Genomic DNA, 23001 nt, shown 5'->3' on the forward strand with positions numbered 1-23001 from the left:
CCACCATATATATGAAATAATTTCATGATCTTTAATAAAAATAACAACAATAATAGCAGTATAATAGTAGGAATAACAATACTCATACAATTAGAATCAGAGTTGTTTTTTCAAGAGCAGGACAGTCTGAGATTGCTGTAAGATTATTCCAGGTTTATGCTAAAATAACAGAAAGCAAATGTAGACCTCTTTTATCTTGATTCTTTGAAGAAATTTAAAGGAGTCAAGAGGTCTTACGCACCTGCATGCATAAGAAACCAGTCAGTGTTTAACACATCCCTGACATGCCTCTCCTCAATTTCTTGGGCTAGTAAGACTGTTTTTGACTCTTTAATAGGCACCATTCAACTAAATATTGCCATTAATTGTAGCATCACCTTTTTTTTCAAGTTTTTACAATAAAATTTACACTATCTTTCAGAGACAGGCTACACTTTTTGCCTTTGATAGGAGATCTTACATATTTGCACCCTTTCAGTAGTTAGCTAAAAGGGAGTGTTCTGGTTATGCGCATTTTCTATGTCTAACCTTTCAATGTGAAAATGACATAAGCTTTGTAGAGGTTGTCATGATTTTTCAGAGAGTAGGATTCCTGTTGTACGGTGCTGTGGACAAAACATTTAAAGCAAGACCCCAGACTACAAACTTTGCTGTGGTTTATATTGCAGGCCAAAAACCAACCAACTAACCAACCAACCAAAACAAAACAAAAACACCAACCATAGAAGACCCCCCAAAAAAACCAAAACAAAAAAAACCTCACAAAATCCCCAACAACAACAACAACACCAAAACCCAAAACATAAAACCAACCACACCAGAAAGAAAAGTACATGAAGATAATAAATGTCTGTGGGACTGGAGGGGAGGCAGCAATTCTCTGTGGACAGGGAAAATGCCGTATTTTCACTTTCCTGGTTCCTGTGAAGCTGGGATCTCTGGGCTGGGGAGGAGAAAAGGAGAACTGAGGAGGAGGGCTATTCTACATGTGTAAATAAGAGACTGCCCAGACGGCAAGCATCTGGTCCATGAATGTTACTCCAGGGAAGCAATACTCATTTACATCAGATGAGGATTTGGCTGTGCTATTGATACAAACTGCTTTTTGGAAACACTGCGCAGCATCTTCCTTTCTGGACACAAATTTATTAAATACCATAATAGCTATTTTTTTAAAAAAAATCTGATGTAAATACAGCAATGTGCAGATTCTACCATTAGTACTGGAGAAAGAAGAAGCCTTTGATAATTCTTCATCACCCACCTTAGAAAGCAAAGACTGATTTTGTTCTTCTTTGCCAGAATAAACAAAAGGAACATTTGTGGAATTCATATAAGCAGAAGACAAAAATGAAATTGAGAGAGAACCAAGTATGAAGACTATTATAACAGGAAGAACAAGTGAAAGGGATAAGGAAAACAGAAGAAGTCAAAAATGTAAATGAAGTATTTCCCTTCACCAGAAACAGAGAGAGAAATCCAAGATTTTTTTACTGTGTTAGGGAAACTGGATGAAAGGTATGACATTTTGTTTTTACCAGTAGGTTTCATGTGTTATAGGTGTGTGAGGCAGAGGTCTCCCAGAGTATACGGGGCCACGTTCCTCTATTCAGTGCTGCAACCTGGCTGGTCTTTGTCTAGAACCCAAAGTGTGAAAGTGTGAGTGAAGAAAGAGCTGCAATAACAGTCAGGTGCTTGGTAAACAAGCAAGGGAGAATACGTGTTAGGGATGCAGTAGGCAGTGATGGGAGAGGGGAGGTGAGGAAAAGGGGAAGGGGGAGGGGAAGGGCGAGTGTAAGGGGGAGGGAAGGGAAGGGAAGGGAAGGGAAGGGAAGGGAAGGGAAGGGAAGGGAAGGGAAGGGAAGGGAAGGGAAGGGAAGGGAAGGGAAGGGAAGGGAAGGGAAGGGAAGGGAAGGGAAGGGAAGGGAAGGGAAGGGAAGGGAAGGGAAGGGAAGGGAAGGGAAGGCAAGGGAAGGCAAGGGAAGGCAAGGGAAGGCAAGGGAAGGCAAGGGAAAGAAGGAGGGGAGGGCAGGGGAGGGGAGGGGAGGGGAGGGGAGGGGAGGGGAGGGGAGGGGAGGGGAAGAGAGGAGAGGAGAGGAGAGGAGAGGAGAGGAGAGGAGAATTGTGATGACAGAGAATAAAATATGAATTTGCAATCACAGATATGGAGAAGTCCACACTTTTACCTAACAACAGCATGATTTTGGTGAATACCATGTAAGGCTGGTTATTCATCAAAATATTGTGTAGTGAAATTAATGAAAAATGACAGTAATGTTCTTCAGTTGAATTTCCAACAATCCACTGATAATACTATGGTCTGGAATAACCCCTCTGGAGCAGAACCCAGAGTGGTGGCAGCTGCCTGTCTATCTGACCCCCCAGAAAACTGAAAACTGGATTCTCCAGGAATCAGATTAAATCCATGTCAGAAGCATGGACATTAAATTCAGCTGTCACATTTTTGCCTGAAAGTATCCATTCTGCTTTAAATTTGCCAGAAGTTATAGTAGAATTTATTAGAACAAACGGACACTAAAGGGGGAAAAGTCTACTGCTGCTCAGTTTGGTTCCTGTCAGCATGTGATGGCAAATTTCATTATTTCTGAAGAGCCAGCCACATTTTTGTCCTTGTGCAGCCTGGTCACATTTAAAAAAAAAAAAAAAAAAAAAAAAGAAAATTGAAAACCCAGCACATTTAGAACCAGCAAAAATGGAGGACAGAAAGATGACAGGCACAAAAGCTTCAGCTCCTTCAAGCTAACTAAGAAGTAAAATGGAAGGAGACAGAGAAAGAAGGAGAGACAAAAAGGAAAGAAGGAAAGTAAGAAAGGGAAAGAGAATGCAAGAAAGTGAGAATATAAGAAAGTAAGGGAGAAAGGAAGAAAGAAAGGGAGGAGAGGAGGAAGGGAGGAAGGAAAGAAAATGGGGCATACTGTATCCTTTGGGACACAAAGATTACATCTGAGAAATAATCTGTATTTCTTTAAAAAAGAAGAAATAATAAAAAGGATCAAAATGACACAGATATCTGTATAGAAATGAATTTAAAATGGTTAGGAGGAAAAGGATAATTAAGAAGAGATAAAAGACATTGCAAAAAGAGTTTTTCTTTCAAAAAAATATGTTCTGTTTTCTATGATTTTAAGTAAAACTCCAGAAAGAAAAAAATAAAGCTCAGAAAATATTTCTTGTTATGTTTTCAGGTGTTTTATACAAAGAAAAGTGGCATGATCTCTTAGTGGAAGATAAATACACTTATGCTTATGTAATATGGGGGCAGGCAAGGCACTCCCAGCTTGCACGATTTCTGGACTGGCACAGTCATGTGTACCACCCTGTGCCATGAGGTGTGTGTAACACTGAATGAACAACTACATAACCTCTCACACACCTTACCTATGTAAATAAAAATAATTTAAACATATTTTTTAGAATGTCTAACCATTCAGGGATATGGCTTGTTCTGCGCACAATGCTGGCTTTGCTTGTCCTGAATACAATCAGAAGTATCTTCTGACTTTAACTGGTAGGTGGCCAGGTGACTTCAGCTCAATAACTAGCAATTAAACAAAGACTTATAGACATGCCACTAAGCTACCAATAATTCTAAACCTCCAGACAATGTGAAAAATGAAGGGATGAACATGAGAGCCGGTTCTTGTAATTTCCAAATGTTTCATCTTGTGAACAAATGTGACAACGGAAGTGAAAACCAGCACCTTTTAATCAGGAAAAAGTACTGATACAAACAGAAGGCAAGACAACTAACTCTTAATTTCTTCCATTAATAACCTCATGAACAACTTGTGAGCACACCACAGAGCACAGTCTGGCCCATATCTTGTATAGTAGGAAACAGCCCTGCAGTTTATTCAGAGAGCTGAAACAATTGTTTGATCCACTGGGAAAAAAACACTATGTCTACATAAGCACGCACTGACCTTAATGTCACTTTAATTAATTCAGGATTTTTGCACAGAGTGTAATTGAATAAGCATGTTTATATGTTTATATGTATATTATATATATTTGTGTATATACATATATGTGTTTATGGCTGGACTTGATGATCTTGAAGGTCCTTTCCAACCAAATGATTCTATGATTCTAGAAAAAGTTCCTTCTTGGTTGCCGACTGCAGTGTAAAAAAATCATACCTAGGAGTATAATCAGAACATACTATGAAATTCCAAATACTTCTCTGTAATAAAGACCGAGTTAAATAATGCTTGGATCAATGAAAGCCCACTAGGTTGGCAAACTTAGAATTTGCTTTCAGTAGTTTTGTTCTGAGCAATCCAGATAATATATCTCTTCAACACTGAGATAATGTAATTCATGTAAAGAACCTGTTAACTGATGTAATTCCACTTTTAATCTTCAGGACCTTAGACCGAATGCAGTCTTAGGAGGCTGCATTTTTTGCAGTTGTGACAAACCGTATGTTCTTATTACATCAGTCTGCTGCACTGTCCCAAATCAGGCAGACACGTCACAAAAATGTTGGTGAACCTCCAGGATCATTGTGAACTCAAACAAACTAGTAAGACCTGTGACTGTTGTGTTTAGAGTGTGTTAACAATTTCAGGTAAGTGATAGCCTGCAGCTACTATTACAAAAGCAGAGAAATAACTTCTAAAATAATATTTTGTCTCCTCTGAAATTTACATATCTTCACTACGCCTACAGAAGAAATCTTAGTCACGCATATGTTACAGAGCAAGAATGCTCCTTGTTGTTCTTCCATAGTACTGCTGTTTCCCGTTCTTTTAAAAGGCCCTTTATAGAGACCATGGAAGAATGGCACTTTCAAAGAAGGTTCACCATTAATTCTGGGAAATTTCATACTGTTTAACTTTCTGGACTGCTTAGGTAGTATTAGCTATTGCTGTGATGGATAGTAAAACACTTGTCCTAAAGTAAACAATTAGGCTAAACGTAGTTATGAACTTTCTAATGCAGTACCTCTACTGTCAGAAAGATAAGATTGGCTAGCAGGTATGCACTGTGACAAGAATACTTCAAGCTGTTTTAAATTTAACACACCCAACGATATAAAATTATTCACTGTGAGGAATGCAGCAGGAGCATTTGTATTTTAATTCTTTTTTTTATCCATCCTCAAAAATTATGCAGTAATTGTAAACTATATGGAAAATGTACATGGAGAAACTGGATGCTGAAGAGCATGAAAACCACACGTTTTGTTCATGCATTAAAAATTATTCTACCCTGTTCTCTAGGGTATAGAAGGAAGGGGTTAGTTTAACTGAAATTCCCCAGGGACTTTAGTGTTAGTGTACTTGTCTGTTTTCAAAATACCTTAGCCACAGAGACAGTTAAGAAATACCATCAGTCCTCATGATTGTAATAGTGCAGGTATCTTCAGTCTTTCCGAAGTAAGAAATGTCATGAGAATGCAAATGTGTTTGTTTTAGTGGTGAATGCTTATGAGCACTGTTTGTAAGGGAAGGCTTCATATCAGACCAAACCAGAAATCAGCCTGACATACAGCCTAAATGCATTGCTACTGATTTCCAGGCCATTACAGGCAAAATACTTTGAATCATTTTCCCACCCAGATTCCTGAGCCTCCAGTTAAGTTTTTAAAAGACTAGTAAACACAAAAGAAGACTGAAATTAGTCTGTCTCATTAGGCAATCTGGAATTTGCAGAAACTTGTGCACTCAGCTAAGGTCAAGAGGTCTAGATGATGCCTTCTGCAGAACATAAATGAGACTAGTCCTGTAACCGACTACTTTATCTCATTTACTGCAGGACTGCTTCTGGCTCGGAACAGAAAATCAAAGAGAAAGGAAACACGGTGGAAAACTTCCAAAGGCATAAAAAGTGGCTGAAAATACACTAGAAAGCAAACAACACATTGAGTCCACATAGATTTGAGGCTGGGCACTGAAACACAAATCTAGACACAACCTTTTCTGAGATTCAGATGTGCTCAGTACTTAACAGACATGGCGCAAATGCCCTCCTCTCTGTCAGCCTATAGCCTACAGGTGGTTCAGGAGACCGAAGTCTGGTGTGGATACATTCAGAAGAGTAGCAATATATAAGTAAAAGCACTAAAGTAATATAAAAGCAAATTAGGTTGTCAATAACTTGTTTGAATTATCAATAAATCTCCATGTGCCGTGAAGTAAAGGGTTAAAAAGTCCCCATATCTCACTTTAACAAACACAGAGGTTGAGGCCCAAGGAGATGTGGCAGCTTGCTTAGTCCTGTAGCAAATCTATGGCAGATTTTCCAGTTAAGTCCCTCATCTACTGCTATGTAGTTTGCGACTTACAGGGAGCAATATTCCTCAAAGATAATATAATTTTGTAGACTTGGAAAGCATTTGTATACACAAATTAAAAGCTAAACCATTATTTTCCTACAATGTGTTAAAATGGGATCTACTACTGGAGTTAACTGTACAAAATAGTTTGAAAACCGAGAATATGTTCCACAAAAAAAAAAAAAAAACAACCAAGGAAAGAGCATGAAGTGAGAAAATAACCTTTGAAATTATACACCTCTTTCAAACAAGGTAGCAGAAGCCAGCTTAAGAGAGTGAAAAGATATTATTAAAATTAAGAACCTGAAATGACACAAATATGGAGGAGAAGAGAAAGTGAGCGTGTGAGAGAGATGTGAGGGGAGGAGTCATGAGGAAAGGTGTTAGGGTAGGACCTCTCTCCTTACCTGGCACAACCCACTGATGCACATGTCCAGGGATTCAGTGTAGCACCGGGTTCCATCCAGAACCTTTGGTGCCAGCTCCACAACCAGAGCTGCTCCTCTGGCCTGGCACTTGAGTGAACATGGGTTGTCGGGGTCATTAGAGATGGGGAGCCACTCGTAAAACTGTCCCTGGTACTTGACATCGTTGTGAGCGGAGCACTGCTGGGCACGAAAATCACCTGCTTCTGGTGGGCAGTCCTGTAAAACAGAAAGAATAAAAGGTCAGAAGGTCTATTTGGGACAGCCAGTTGCAGTATCATGCAGCCAGCTCTGCTCCACAGCTGCCAGATGTAGAGAGCTTTTTTTGTTTAGACAAAGACGACTGATTGAAATAGCTGCAGCTACACATAATTTAACCGGATAATTACATCTTTCTTTCTTCTTTCCATGAAAGTATTGAAAGAACATCAAGACCATGTGTAAATATGCCTGGGACAAGAAATGCACTGTACGTGTCTTAACCACAGCCCCCAAACGCTCTTGCTACATCTCTTTCCACTTGTGCACATATGCGGAGAAGTGTGTGTGCATGGCCACTCGCATCCAACTTTTCCTCTTTGTTTGAAGAGAAAGAAAAATGAAATACATTATTTAATTGCTTGTTTATTTAAGCTCTCTTCACTAGCTTTTTTTCCCCCTTCAGTGACCTAAATCAGTTGGTAAGGCAACAAGTATCAGAAAAATTAAATATATATTTACATTTTTTTAACCAAAGACTTCATAACTTGCACTTTTGGGAAACTTACTATTATTTCACTGGGAAGACTTTTAAAAAGTCTCTTCGGTAATCCTTCAGGAGCTTTGTGAAAAATACAAACCTTCCTCTGAACTCAGTATACCTGATAAAATAAACAAAGATCACTCATGCTACTTTAAGTCTCTTCCTGATGAGAACATGAGGTTTTTCTTACACACATACACTTTCTTGCCATCATTTAGCACCAAAAACCATTAGTCAGTTTCTCAAGAGAGCAAGGAGAGCTTCAAAATCATGAGATTTCAGGCAAAACAAACATGAGTTGTTTTTACCTCCTCTCTAGTTTTTGATCCTTGAAGAATGATATTTCAAGTTTTCCTGTGCAAGCAACCACAAAGGCTAGAAGTTCGTTGTGGTTGTTTTTAGAAGGAACCTGAATTTCTCACATAATCATGGGAATAAAAGAGATAAGCTTTAGGAAAAACATGAAATATAATGATAACTGTGACAAAAACCTCCAAATCTTGCCAATATGACTGCCTCAGATTATTAAGGTCCCACAGTCCTCCACCTTGTTGTTGTAAGGGAATCTCTTCCTCAATAATATTTGGTGAAATACCAGGTGAAATCAATACCTGCTATACTCTTTCCTTGAAGACTGTAACTTTTTAATAGAGAACTGCAAATGTCAATTATAGCCTTAATAGGGAAGGATTTTCATATATATATACCCACATAACTAGACAATATCTTTACAAGATGCCTGTATTCTCTTTCATCCAACTACTTACTCATATAGAAATTCAAGTATTTTTAATGGCAACCTTATTCACAGACTTTTTATCCTCCAAGATAGGGAAGTCTTGCTGCTATTGAGGCAAAATATCTCTTCTGAGCTTTGACTAATCATCTCTGTTTCTCAGACTTTTTTCTACACCTTTATTCATTAACACTTTCCTGCTTCAACAGGGCAATTTATTACAGTTTTCAACACAAATGGTGTGGTGGGTGCCTGTCACTTTATGACATTAAAGGATCATTGTTTAGTATTAAGGTCTGAAATGAAACCTGTCTTAAAAATCAAGCTTTCAAATCTCCTCTTGAAGCAAACTGGTAGAATCTTGGGTAGCCCATGTGACCTCTCCTTCACTGTATATTGGCAATGTGGTTATGTCCATTTTGTTTGAATGTTGAATGATGTTGGATCACACCACTCTAAACAGTTCTTGTAGTGATCTATACACACATACAATACACAGCCTTAAGCCACAGATCTTCAGCTAACTTCCTTTGCACCGTGAGAGCAAATTTTCAGTTGATTTGCTTTGTATTTGAGTGTGGTACAGTCCAAAAGTAATGGGTGAAGCTCCACACAAAAGTTCTGCTAAGCACAAGGGAAGAGTGTTCCTGCTACAAAAGGTTAAATGTAGTAAGGTGTAAGAGGAAAAAAGAATTTAGGCTAAATCCTGTTGTAGAAAAATATATATCAAAGAGCAATAATCCATAGCTCATTCATCCTTTTCGAAAGTGGAGGTTGAAAGTCCAAGCTTGTAACTGGAATTTTACTGCTCCAGGGCTTAGACAGCAGACAGTTTTTCTATTCATACATTATGAAAGATTTAAAATAAAAGTAAAATGTTGTAAGTTTGGAAGTATTTCAGTTTGATTTTAAAACCTTCACAAAAAATTAGGGGCAATTGGGCCCTTTTTGTGATCTGGGCAAACTGTTAATGCAGGACAAAGTTTGGACAGCAGCACAGAGAGAAGAGAGCAGAAAAATATGTGGAAATTTCATTATTCCTCTATAGCTATGTAATTAGAGAAAAAGTGGTCTTTATGTTCTGCTTTTAAACAGAGGATGAACAAGACAGTTACAGCTTGACCCAAGATCTGGTTTAGCTCTATTTTCAACTAGGAAGGAGACAAGCAAAGAGGAACACTGTGGTCTTATTTCCTGCCACAAAAACCTTCTGATGCATACCCTTCTCTGATTTTTTCTGTCCATAAATGAATACAGTCAGGTCTATTGGCTTGGCTTAGGCTTGTTGCAGAGATCCAAGCCAACTCTCTTGTTTGGTTCAAGCTTGGCTCTGCTTTTGAAACTTCCTGGCTTGCAATAGCTTTATTTTTACAAAGACAGAAAGGCCCAATAAAGGACATGACATACAGAGTTCATAATCCTGCTTTGTACAGAATTCAATACTATGTTTGTTGTGTTGGATTTTATTTTTAAATCAAAGACAGAAAAAATGCACAGTCAACACAACAAGATTTCAGGACACGGCAGGTGACCAGGACCAATGTTAAATACTTCCAGTCTTTAATATCATGATGAAAATAAAACAATGAATTTAAATAGTAGAGTTTGTGTTTAAAAGTTTTCATGCGAAACTTGAAGCCGTTCAAAGAATATACTCAAGTAGTCAGAAATGCAGACATGCTTACTTATCTTGGCACATGAATATGAAAAAGTGTCACAGTCTGGCTCACCACTTTTCTACTGCTAAAACTGTGAATCCTAAATCTACCTGAAGGCCTTGAAGAACCCTTTTGCTTACAGCAAACTTTCCTTCCAGTTAGGAAAGCTCATGTACTTGCACCTACACACATAATACCTGCATAACCTGTGTTATATTTGTTTATACCAAAACAGACAATGTTAAGAAAAGTAGTGGTCTGAATGTTGCCCATCATAAGGCACAGGTCACTGAGACTGAAAAAGCAGGAACTATATAGAACTTGACACTACTTATTAATCTCTCATCTGTGGTGGGTTTTTGGCTTTTTGAACTTACTATTTAGTGTTTGTATTATATGTCAGTGGGGATCATAGCCTCTTAGTGCTGGGTTTTGAGCGATCAGATAATGAAAGACAGATATAAGCTCACCGCCTATAAATGAGAATTTGGGTTGCTGAAATAACAGATAAGGCAAAGCCGGTGTTTTGCTGCATATTTTTTTCAAGCAGCAAATTGTTATTTTGTTCTGAACACTTTGCACACCTTTAAGTAAGCGTGCTGTTTTGATGCAGGCTTTGTGTGCCTCATTTCTACACTGGTGGCTCTTGGACACAAGAAAACTATAGACACTGAGTCCACAAAGTCTTTTCCTCTTTTAAAAAAATGAGACAGCTTTGGGTATGGGCATGGGGCTTGGTGGAAGGGGATCCTCTACAGCTGCCACCTAGCACTGCTTCATTGGCCTGAGTAAAATTGTATTTTACTCCATGTAAGAGTCTGATCCTGGAAGCTATCTACCAGTATGTAGTTTGTCTTCCTGCACAACAGATGGACAGACAAGGGTGTGCCCGCACTTCAAGCCAGCCAGAAGTCACAGGCAAGTCAGTGTAGCAGTGAGCCCAAGCTAGCATGTCTTTGCATGGGTTTTGTAGTTCTGTGAGGTATTTCGCTAACCACATCTGCATGGCCTTTATTTTGGCTTGGAGCATGTGGTGGCACTGGTATCTGGACACAAAAGCACTACAGTCCTGCTCCAGACTACTTCAGCTTTGGTGCTATATTCAAATATTAACAATTTTGTTTTCTTTTGGAAATTATCTCTTGGGCCCTGTAGACATGAGGTACTGTTGCCTTTGCACTCCCTGAAAAATCAGAAAGAACTAATAAACTTGAAAGTTTCATCTAAGTCCATTTATCTTGAAGCTTCCTCTACAGCAAGACTTCCCAGGGAAGAAAATTTCCAGTGAATAGGAAACAACTGTTCCTCTTCTAACTCTGTAAGTCCTAGATGGCTGCTTCATGACCTTTAGCTTGTGAAAGTTCATGAGATATTCTTGAAAAACTGAGCCTGTGCTGTATACCTATAATCTCTGTTCATCCTATCAGGTCAAGATTTCCTCCACTGAAATGAAAATACATTTCATTTTAAAGATGATCAGAAACCCCTTTGATGTTTGCAACCTACTTTAAAATAAACACAGGAGTTTCATCTTTACCTCTTAGGCAGCTAATACTGGCCATATTATTACTACTTCATGCGCTTCTTCACATCCAGTTTTTTCTTTTTTTTTGACTTGACCTCCTGTTCGACCCTATTGCAATTCATAAGGTCCATGGAGCTTTGCCATGTTTGAATCTCATTCAAAACAATTTCTATTAATCAACAAACCAGTGGAAAAGATAAGATGAATCCCAGATGTCCCTTGATGGTGATAGGTAGATCAGATTTCATGGGACAAAAGAGGGTCAGGCTTTTTAAAGTTTACTTAGTGGGTGAAATGTGGAAGATCATATCTAAGCTGCGATAGGTGGAAACAGTCATGGAACCTTAGAACAGTTTACAATATATGTGCTTGTATATTTGCAGAGGCCAAGAATGATTTACTATACCTGGAGCTTTTCCTCTGTGCAAAAAATGACTAACAACTGGACTACTCTGTGCAGCATCTGACAGAACAGTTTATTGAACCAGTTCCATGTAGTACGCACAACATCACAGCCACACCGATTTACCCGCAAAGAAAGAAAGCCTGAGGTCCTCAAGTAACAGTTTGCCGAAGACTAAATAAGAACCTTAGATAGAAGTACAGAGATTGGAGAGCTAGGGATTTAACAGAAACTCCACTCAGTCTTGAAGCCTTGTAGAGTGCCCTACTTGAATTGAGATTCTTGCAGGCAGATTTTTCATTAGTCCCGTGAACTTCTAAATAGATCAGAATCATGCTTAGCTGCCTAAATCAAGAGGAGTTCATACTATAGCTTTCTTTGACAACCCCAAGACACTCCAATATCTGACATGCATGGGAGAAATAATAACAAAGTAAATGGGGGAGTATCAGCAGATGCTTCTACTCAGTGTAAAATAAACATGGAGTGGAGACAAGGGCTGAAACAGTCAGGGAAGTATAAATCAAAACCTCAATTAGGAATATTTTTTAAAATCAATTTTTGACAAAAAAGACATTTTTTTTAAAGTATGTTCATATTTTTGGCAAGTAATTCCATATGCAGTATTTCATGCCATTTAAAAATTCTGTTTGTTCATACCTTTTAAATTTCAAAGTAAAGTGTTTGAATTAGATACAGTAACTTTTATTTCAGATTGAAAGACATCCAAATATTTCAGTCAAAAGCTAATAGAAGTACAGGGTATTAGAGTACACTTTCCTGAAAGCACCATGTATGCCCCACTAGTGATCAAAAAGAGATATTAAAATTAAAAAAAAAAAGAAATTATTAACCAAAATAGTGAATTTAAATCCATGAATCATCCAGATTCCTAAAGGGTCCTGAACAAAGTCCTGAAATGCCACTGTCATGGAAGTGATTAAAGTTGTTTGTTCTACAAAGATTCTCGATGCATTTACTAGAATGATAGCAATGTTGTGGGGTTTTTATTTATTTATTGTTATTAATAGTCAAAGATTCACAGCTCTGCTTGCTGAGAAACTAGAAAATCTGGAAGTCAAAGCCGCTGCCACTAGCAATTTACCTAAAGCACTTGTTCCCAGGTATGAAGAAATAATTCCTAGATGACACAAAAAGGTTTTAAAATGCACCCATTCATAAATAAGATGGTAGTTATTAAAATCCAGCATTTTGAAGAAGAGTCTGTAGTTACAATAAATGAGCTGAGTCTGGAGGAATTTCTACTTAAACAGCAAACTGACATTAAGTAAATCTGTTGTTAGTAAGGAGATATATGTAGTGCTTATCCTTAAAAAAAAAAAAAAATCCTGCAAAGTACAAATTTTTGATTGCGAAGGACTTCACATAGAGTAGAAAAAGTAAACCTTGTTAATCATTTTTGTAGCTCTGAAAAAATTCTACCTGGTGATGATGATTCTTATACATGCAAGCCAATGCCTTTGAGAGTTATGCACTTATATGGAAATTTAGGTTTGACATTTTCTGGGATTTCATGAATGGATAGAAGATAGTGTCATGTTGTCGGAAGTAAGACAGGCAATATCAGTGCTGGTGCATACAAAATGCAGCATAAGCTGATAAGAAACAGGGATGGAAGTAGCTTGTTTGAATGCAAGCCAAAAAATGGAGGATGTCATTACAGATGGTATTTTAGCCAACGGAAGAAAGTGAGGTATATGTAAAAAAGGGTTGCAGGTGGTGTTTATGAGTTTTGGTGGTCTGATTAATGGGATCTACCATTTCCAAATTTTGTCTTAGGCTTAATGGAACTGCTCTAAACTTTGTTTTAGTAACATTGTGCAGCTTCCAGTATTGTCTATTTTCATGCCAAACAGCAAAATCTCAAGAGCAGCTTTATATGTAGTGTTCATTATCATATTGGTAGGTATAAGCAAGTAAATACAAAAAGCAAGCTTATTTCGGAATGAAGCGCCAGGCTCATGCACCTCATTTTTCTGGTGTGATTCACAAATCAGTGCAATAAAAGGAAACATCATGGCAAATAAAAATGTTTTTAAGCACAAAAAGGGGTTTGATTATTACGGAGGATGAATAGAGAAGGCATGAATACAGAACACATTCCAACAAACATCCTTCTGATAGATTCGTATGTGAATGGCAGAAAAGACCATAGTGGCAGAAGGACTGAAAAAGGGAAAGGAAAAACTATTTCCTTGTACAAAAGCTGGAGAGAATGCGGCAACTGATGAGAACTTGCACAAAGAAGGAATAGATTGTGTGCTAGCTTGAACTTAAAAAAAAAAAAAAGACAGAAAACCCAGAAAACTAGTAAAAAAATCCTACTTGTAGTTTGGAAGTATTTTTGTTTATTTTGCATCATGTTTAGTGTAACAACCCAGATAGATACAAAAACACGTTTTCATTGCATTCAGAGTAGTTTCCTAAAGAAAAATAATTTAGGCCCTATCTCCCGCCACGATTATATTCTAAAATTACTGGAAATATACTTGGAGTCAGTATGAATAGTCAGAAGAAAAAAAAAAACAACCAGATGTAATTCAGCCCTAAATCATCTTCAGATTCCCCCATTCCTCTTTCACTATTTACACATGTGGCCTCATACCCAAAATCTTTCCAGTTTCTGATCAACACCAGGCGATGCAAGTGCTGAACATACTAGACTGGATTCATTCTTTTAAGGACTGCTCAGAAGCTTTATAGACAGCGGTATCAATCTTTATAACAGTCTATACTATTCAAAAAGGTTCAGCATCCCTAGAATAATGCAGGCCACTGAAGAAACAGACATGCCACTCTCCCCACTTGCCTCTCTTTTTCTTTATCTCATCTCATTCTTCCCCCTATCTCCTTCATAATTTAATTTCAGGATGAATTAAAACCAGCTGTAGCAAAAGCTTGCAAATGATAGTGCCTATGAAAATGTGTTCATTGCCAGATTCTAAGTATTCTTCCCATTCTCCAGTTCCACCTTTGAAATAAAGTTTGCTTTTAGTGTATGTGACTAACCATCCTCTCCTGTAGGAGGACAGTCATATAAACAAAGACGTCAGTTCACAAAATAATAGTTTGCAGAAAATAGAAAGATTGGTTTTGTTTGTTCGTGTGTTTGTTTTTATCAACGTTGGTCTTTATGTTATGCACTAGCTGATGGCAATGAAAACTTACATTTCAGTATTCATTTATTTCCACAAGGATCAAAAAGAAATGTTGCACAATGCATAAGAGCCAGCTCCATTTGTAAGGATGAAATGGTGGAATTTGCTCTTATTTTCCTTTAAAGCAATGGAGTGTCTTCTAACAGATGAAAATTTAGGTGTCATTGAGCCTGGAATTTCCATTCTCCTGATTTTCAGTGTCTTTGTGCATGAAATCTTAAAAGGCAAACCCTGAGATAAGAAAACAGTATTGTGTGCCTCTTCTAGTGCAGAATTCCTCAACAAGCCATGGGATTAATGAATTGTTTCCAGGAGAAAACATATGTGTACGTATGCTTGGATTTTGAAGACAAAGTATACAAATTTTTTTTTTTCTACACTGAAAGAAACAAACAATATTTCAGTGGTACAGCTACACAATTCAGCAACAAAATGGATTTCAGGGCAAAGATGCATGTCCAAGGCTCCCAAACCACTTCAGATTTCCCCAGTGCTGCACAAGGTATTTCAATTTGTATCTCACCCCAGAAACACGGGGCTGAAGACCACCAGAGCTGTGGCAGGTTCCTACAAGTTCTGATACTGCTCATGGTGGGAATGCCCTTGCAATGATTGGTACTGTGAATGCTGGTGCACAATATCTCAGATTGATAAAGATAAATGGAAGGGCTTAACATCTGAATCAAAGACTCAATGTACTTTAAGATGTATTTGGAGGTCCTGGTCAGAGTATGATGAAGTCAGAAGCTTAAGAATAGTTTGATTTATTGCTAGTTTTGCAAGTTTAACAAAAATAAACAAATGAAAACTCATTTAATCCTTTTATTAAGGAATAGACCAATGCAGCACAAGCTGTTCTTCACCCTCTCTGAAAAAAAAAAAAAAGGGGATTAAAATGATAAATGCAGTCCTGGGTCTTCATAATTAAGTGGCAAAACTGTCACTGATTTCAGCATAGCAAAGTACCTTGAAAGTTTCAGCTTGAATTATTTGGTATGAAATAATTAAGAGAGTTCTGCAGCTGCATGTCTCACTGCTATGTTAGAAAGTCTGGAGCCAGTATAGCCAAATACAAAGTATGCAAAGGAATCGCCAGGCAAAACTACTCAAAGTTTTATTTTGAAGGAAAATTGCTCAGGTGCATATTTCCAAAATAGAACCTAGGCTAAAAATAACATTTTGAAAATGATTCCTTATCTTGAAAAGTTAAGCTCAATTATTCCAAAATAAGAAATACGACACAGGTAAAAATCCCCAGGCTCTCATCAGGGTGATCCAGGAACAACTAATGGCGGCAGAGCAGAATGATAATTTGTCTCCCTGCTCTTACCGTACAAAATGACAGGTGAGAGGAGAAGGAGTCTGTCAAAATGTGCATGCATTCACAGACCGAAACAAAACTGATGGGTCTAGTTGTAGTCTGATTAGCCTTTAACAGCATATATACATAATACATACAACTTCGTGTGTGTGTGTGTGTGTGTGTGTGTGTGTGTGTGTCATATTCCACAGACCCACAGCATGCGACCTGACTGACACAAATCAACCTTCCCATTCCCTCCATGGTTGTGCTTTAGCCCAAGTGCCTCAGAGATGGAAATTGGAGCACTGATCAGACAGCAGACCTATTTATTGACTGCTCTAGTCGTTGCCAGTTAGTGAAGCAGATGTCTAGACTGATGAGAAATTTCAGGAACGCAAAGGATACACTCACAACAAATTTCAGAGGAGGAAGTGTGAGAAATTTTACTGCATGAGAGACTATAACTCAGATAGAAGCAGTTTCTTTCATTGTGAACTGTGGTCTGTTGAAGAAAATATAAGCTAAATATGAGGGAATGTATTCTTTCTTTTAACTTAAACTTTTAAACTTTTTTAGACAAAGCACCTATTGAAAAGCTTCTGAATATGTCCCTATCAGGCATGAGAAAGCTTGGCCCAGAGCACGTTTGATTTCATTTTCCATCTTTACTGGTAAAACTGACATTTCTCCATGTAATTTGAGAGCTTTTACTATTCTTGGCACCCAATAAAACTTTCCGTATGAAAGCCTTTATTTCAATTTTCACCAGTGAAAACACACTTTCACTCCGGTGAGCACGGAAGTTGAAGTTTCTTATTTTATTGTATTGAAAACTATATTCACTGTATATATAGAAAAAGCAAATGCCTTTGGAAAGGCCAAAACACTGGTGTAAGCTATATAAAACTGCTTTTCTAAGACATGCAACAGAATTCCAATACTGAGAGGGCACAGATAAACAGAAACATATATCTCTTACTAACTTGCCTTCAGTCCTTCACAGCTTAATCCTCCAGCCTGACAGACTGCCCAATATCAACCAGCTGGTACCAAAGTAATACTGGGAACACGAGTGGACTTTGATTCTGCCAGGGGTGTTGTAAAGAGCAACTCTGAAGTTTGACTGACACACTTCGGAAAGTCTGTGATCGCAATTCCTTCCAAACGGCTTTAGCGTGATGTTATGTTACAATCTCTCAGGCTTTTCAAGAAACTGGCAAAGATTTGCCTGTGATCCTGTGTTGTGAAAGCAGTTTAGATAGCTACAGTGTTCTCATTATCACATTACCATGTTATTTTATGTAATACAGACATGACTGTCTAGATGATGATTTGTGTAATATCAAAGCTATACTTACCACATTGCTGCATGTCCTGTACCTGATGTTTCGCCCCTCACAGGTCCTGCATACAAAAATCAAAAACAAACCCAAAACCATTAATAGCTGAATATAAAAAGTTTGCATGAAGTTTACTGCATCAGCAACTTTCCTACAAAGATCTCTCAATCATCTACTTCGCTACCAACCCTCTTCCACAAAGTAAAAGACTCTCCGTCCCTGTACAGGTATGGAGGTGTGAATTCTACAACTCTCCAGTTTTCTTACCTTTGCCTCAAAACTGAGTTTCTAGAAGGTGGCATCAGTTGGAGGTTGGAGGCCAGAGTACAGAACTTAGATGAAAATCAACATATGAATCCCATCAATAGTGTCCTGTGTCTCCCAGCTATCCACAACAATTTCAGAAGGGTGCAGCTCTGCACCCACCCAGGCACACACCTTGGCGCTGACACAGCCTGAGTGGTCAGGCTTTCTCTGCTGAGGATAACCACATGAGGAAGAAAACCCGCCTGTAGCAGCGTGAAATGACAGGCTAGCAGAACAGGGCTTTTTCCCAATTTGACATGAGAGGAGAAGGTGAGCATAAAACTTCCCCCTGCTCCACCATCCCCTCACTACTCCCAGATCCCTGCTGCAGAACAGCTTCAAAGAGCTGCTGAGCCCAGCAGAGCTCAAGGAGAGCACATGCCCTGACGTGTGCTTGCCATGGCTCTCCTCCTTTTCCCCCACAGCAGATCCACACCAGCCTTGGTTCTGGCAGGGCTCCCAGAAGAAAGGTCAACCCCCAGGTATCTTTTTAGCACTCAGCATCATGTATTCTGTGTATTTGAACTTAGACAAAGTTTCACGTGAATTCAGAGAGCATAGTCTGTGGAGGTCCTTAATACAAATTATAATGTAGAGTTTGGCTTTTATATTCAATATTATAGAATTTCTTTTTAATTTCTTAATTTCACAACTGTGTTTTTTTTTTTTACTCCCCCCAGGATTTAACAAGCACACATTCCTTGAGGACTAAATGCCTGCCAAGACTTAACATTTAAATCCAAACCATTCTGAACTATCCAAGAGAAAAGACAGCATCTGCATGTATTTGTGTGGTTCTTTTTTCCTTTTCCTTTTTTTTTTTTTTAACAGAAAAATATTTTTCCATACTAGTTAACTCTAATATAAACTGAACACATTTCCTTTAAATTATTGAAGTCACCCTTCCACCCACCTTTCTTTACATATCTGAAAAACAGACAAGACTTAATTGTGAAATTCCTCTAGTAGTCATTTACACCTATGTAAGTACAAAATTAGAGCAAACCAGAGTTTTGCGAATGTTTCACAGTGGTGTAAAAATAAAGAAGTAAATAAAACCTACCACTTTTTCAGAAGAGATGTATGCAGAAAGATAATGTACTCTGTTCTGTGGCATTTCTCATGCAAATAATGCTACTAAAAACATAACTAAAAAACCACTAATTCAATGCTTTTGTAATGTTATATAATTAATTCAACTAAATTTTGAGCATTGCGAGCATGCACAGAAATGAGAAGTGTGCACAGAGTATCTAGCAATTAGGAAAATAATTTTTATCAGTATAATAATAAAAATCATATTCACAACAGGCTATGAACCAAAAAACAAACAAACAAGAACCCCCAAACAACTCCCCACTATCCCAGTCATTCCTAAGCAATATAGACAGAGATACTGCGGTGCAGGATAAACCTGTTTACACTCCACTACATTCAACAGAACTACTCCTGATTTATACCGATAGGTAACAAAGGAAAAGTACATTATTGCAGCATGCAGGCAATCCTACCACAGGCCTTGTGCACCACATGGAATAGCTTCTTCGGCAAGCTTGACACATGCCCCATCTGTCTCTCAGAAATGCCATACAGCCCATCAGACATCGCTTTGCTTCACACTGCTGTTACCACAATTTCAGTTACTGTAATTTATTAATCTGAGAACCATTGAACTGCCAAGGAAATTTAAACTTCCTTTCTATCAGCTGCCTCACAGTTTCTTCTTCTCCTTCTTCTTCTTTTCACAGTTTCTTCATATTGTCTGTTTTGGAATGAAAAAAACACTCATTTTTCACTATTCTTTGCATTAGGGAGAAGAATAGGTACTTTCATTAGACCTATGCCACAGAAATATTCAGATTTTTCTTCCAGTTTCCCTCCATTGGCTAATGGCCAGGGTCGTTCAGAACAAATGTGCATTTCTGGATGTGATGTGCTGTGCTGTGATGATTCATAAACACTAGGAATCACTCTTGCAAAACTCCCCTTGTCCCTTCTCCAAGACCAAACTTCAAGGTTTTGTTGTTTAAGCTCATCAGTTTCCCAGTTATCATCCATCAACCAAAAGTAGGCAAACTGCTTTCACTCTGAGCTGATACACTTTCACAATAGGTTGGCAGAGTAGTTACGTCTCAGATCTACACTGCTTCAGGACAGTATTCCAGATTCTCTTAAACTCAAGTATCTACTTTTGGATTCAAAATCATAGGATTTGTGGGAAAAAGTTACATGGTTAAAAAGGCTCTGGAAGAAAAAAGAAATAGCCACTTTTCAGAGGTGTCAATTTTGATTTTTAATGGTAAATTCTGTTTCTGAACCTATCTACTCTTAAAATAAGGAAGCTGAAGGCGTCTAGTGAACCTAACCCTGCTAGAGTGAAATACCTAGAATCTTGCATGACACCAGACCAGACTACGTTTTCTCCCCTAGGTAGGGGTTGAATTAATATCCCAGCATGGGTGTGTTGCAGAATGCCACAGCATAGAAAATTTAACATGTAAGGAAGGACCACAGCAGATCAGTGAGACAATGTTATGAGATCCAGCCGTCATGCATCCTCTGATCTCTGCAGGGTGTAAATAAGAGCTCACATCAACAGCAAGTACACACAGCCACTTGCAAAAGTCAGAAGTCACCCAGAACGCCAAGTTCGTCCTGGAGGACACACAGAGAGTGGGAGCAGTAAGAAGTACTTCTAAAGTCTTCTCTTTTATCACACATACACTGCAGGGGATTTTGCAGAGGAAAAATATACCTGACAGTTTGGTTTGACAGGCAAATATTATCATGTGAATATGCAAGAAAAGCAAGCTATTGGGAATCATGTTTGATTCTTCAAACCTAATCACTTGTTTCCAGTAAAGTTTGTGAAAGAGGTTAACAACTTTTAATATATTAAAATATTCACTTCTCCTGATGTAAACAACTTGAAACCCTCGTATTTATTTCTCCAGGCTCCAGTTTGTGGTGGGACTTAATCCAAGTCCCCCCCCCCGACTCAAAGGTATAAAGTAGATATGTGTTTGTGCTCAGCTAGAGTTAGAAGCCTTGCAATAATCCATGCCAGAAGGAATAGCAGCTCCGTGCCAAAGTTGCCTTCATCTGTAATTACCAAAGATGATGAAAAAGATTTGCAGAGGTGGACCTCATCAACTCCTGCCACTCTCAGCAGTCATCAAAGTTTGAAATGCTTTTCTTAAGAAACAAGTCTTCACATCAGCAAGCAACTTTGAGCCAGAGGTGGATTATTTTTGTGGATGTGAATTTTGATACAATTATTCACAGCAGGGGTTTGAAAGCTGATGTAATGTTGGACAACCTTCACTCTCCTTTATTTTCACACCCCTTGATAACCACTCTTCTGGGATAGATTCTGATGTCTGCACCGTACCTGTGAGAAAAGTGTGCTGTGGGTCTTCCTCCTCCCATGAGATCTCAGGCAGGCTGCATGAGGCCTTCCCCTCCCCTGGTGCCAGCAGGCATGAGGCTGTGCTGCACAGAGATAAACACCATCCTGCATCTCTCTGTCCTTGCCCCGTTGCTCTTACCTCTTTCCAAAATGTTGTAGAGTTATGACCCTCTCTCACTCTCAACACAAATTCTATCTTTGTCCTTCTCTGGGTAAAAGCATGTCTCTTTTATTCTTTCAGCATCTCCCTTTTCCCATGAAGGAAATCTGAAGGAAGGCCATGAACATCAAATTATTATGAAGAAAGAAGATGCATCAGGGCTGCATTGGCTTTATGAGTTCACTTTCTAAAACACTGTCTGGTCAGGTCTGCCCAACTTCATGTCCAAATCCTGATATTGACAATAAATTCAGAAGATGTGTGAAAATTTTCTGTATCTTTTTGTTAATAAGCACCTTGCCTTCCACAATAGGTTGTGCAGATGCATTTGGTGTATTTTACCATGCAGCTTGGTGTTGCAACGGTAAAAAGCTTTAATTCTTTATGTTTAGGAGACGGTCTCCTACAGACTTCTGCACTTTGTTGAAATAGTGAAATATTGGAGGAACAGTTAATATTGAGACAAGAGAAGTGGGCATGGATAGACAAGCCAGCTTTCCCTGGCAAATTTAATTAGAGATCTTATGAATATTCTTTTTGAAGGAGTAAAAAAATAAACAAATGTGAAGGAAAATGTAAATTTGAGTCACTACAGGTGGGAAGCTGGCTAGGCAAATAAAAACATGCGTACTGATCTGTGGCCACAAAAGGCCTACTTTTTGCACAGATAATGTTTTCTACAGTCTTGTTATTAGGGAATCAATTATTCTGATGTAAATAATGTATCACAGTTAGCATGATAGGGCTTGTATAAACCTCATTTAGTTCAACAAGGCCAAGTGCACCTGGATCAAGGTAATCTCCAATGTCAATACAGACTAAGTGGGACCAGAAGGGATGACAAGAAATAAATTTGTTTATTCCTGTAGCATAAAAATCCATGCTTCTGGATTTGACAAACTCTTGGAAAGAACTTTCTGCATCCTGCTGGTTGTGGAAGTGTTTTCCTTGCACAAAGTTGTTGAGATGCTTGAAGAAGTGATAGCTGGTTGGCAATAGGTCAGATGAATATGGTGGATGAGGCAAAACTTTGTAGCCCGATTCATTCCACTTTTGAATAATTGGTTGTGTAATGTGAGGTTGTGGAGAAGAATTGAGCCCTTTCTGTTGGCCAATGCCAGCTGCAGGCATTGCAATTTTCAGTGCATCTCATCAATTTGCTGAGCAGACTTCTCAGATGTAATGGTTTTGCCAGGATTCAGAAAGCAGTAGACCACCAGTAACGACGATGTTTTTTTGATGCAAGTTTGGCTTTGGGAAATGTTTAGAGGGTTCAGTCCAACCACTGAACTGGTTGTTGTTGGTGGTCATATAAGATCCACCTTTCATCACACATCACAATTTGATTGAGAAATGGTTCATTGTTGTTGTGGAGAATAAGGGAAGATGGTACTTCAAAATGACAATTTTTTTTTTTTTTTTTTTTTAATTTTTGGTCAGCTGCTGAGGCACCCACTTACTGAGCTCTTTCACCCTTCCAGTTTGCTTCAAATGCTGAATCACTACAGAATGGT

At 38.4% G+C, this 23001-nt stretch overlaps 1 protein-coding gene across 3 annotated transcripts in view; it reads right to left on the reverse strand.

The window, feature by feature from the left end:
* ADAMTSL1 (ADAMTS like 1) overlaps positions 1–23001 on the reverse strand; it is a 443632-nt gene that overhangs the window by 147838 nt on the left and 272793 nt on the right. For all 3 annotated transcript variants that reach the window (XM_071802344.1, XM_071802343.1, XM_071802345.1), the window contains 2 exons: positions 17631–17676; positions 6709–6945 (listed from right to left, as the gene is read on the reverse strand). In XM_071802344.1, the coding sequence (XP_071658445.1) occupies positions 6709–6945; positions 17631–17676 (283 nt within the window). The remainder of the gene's footprint in view (positions 1–6708; positions 6946–17630; positions 17677–23001) is intronic.

The sequence above is a fragment of the Patagioenas fasciata genome, chromosome Z (assembly GCF_037038585.1).
Source record: "Patagioenas fasciata isolate bPatFas1 chromosome Z, bPatFas1.hap1, whole genome shotgun sequence".
In the NCBI taxonomy this organism is placed as follows: Eukaryota; Metazoa; Chordata; class Aves; order Columbiformes; family Columbidae; genus Patagioenas; species Patagioenas fasciata.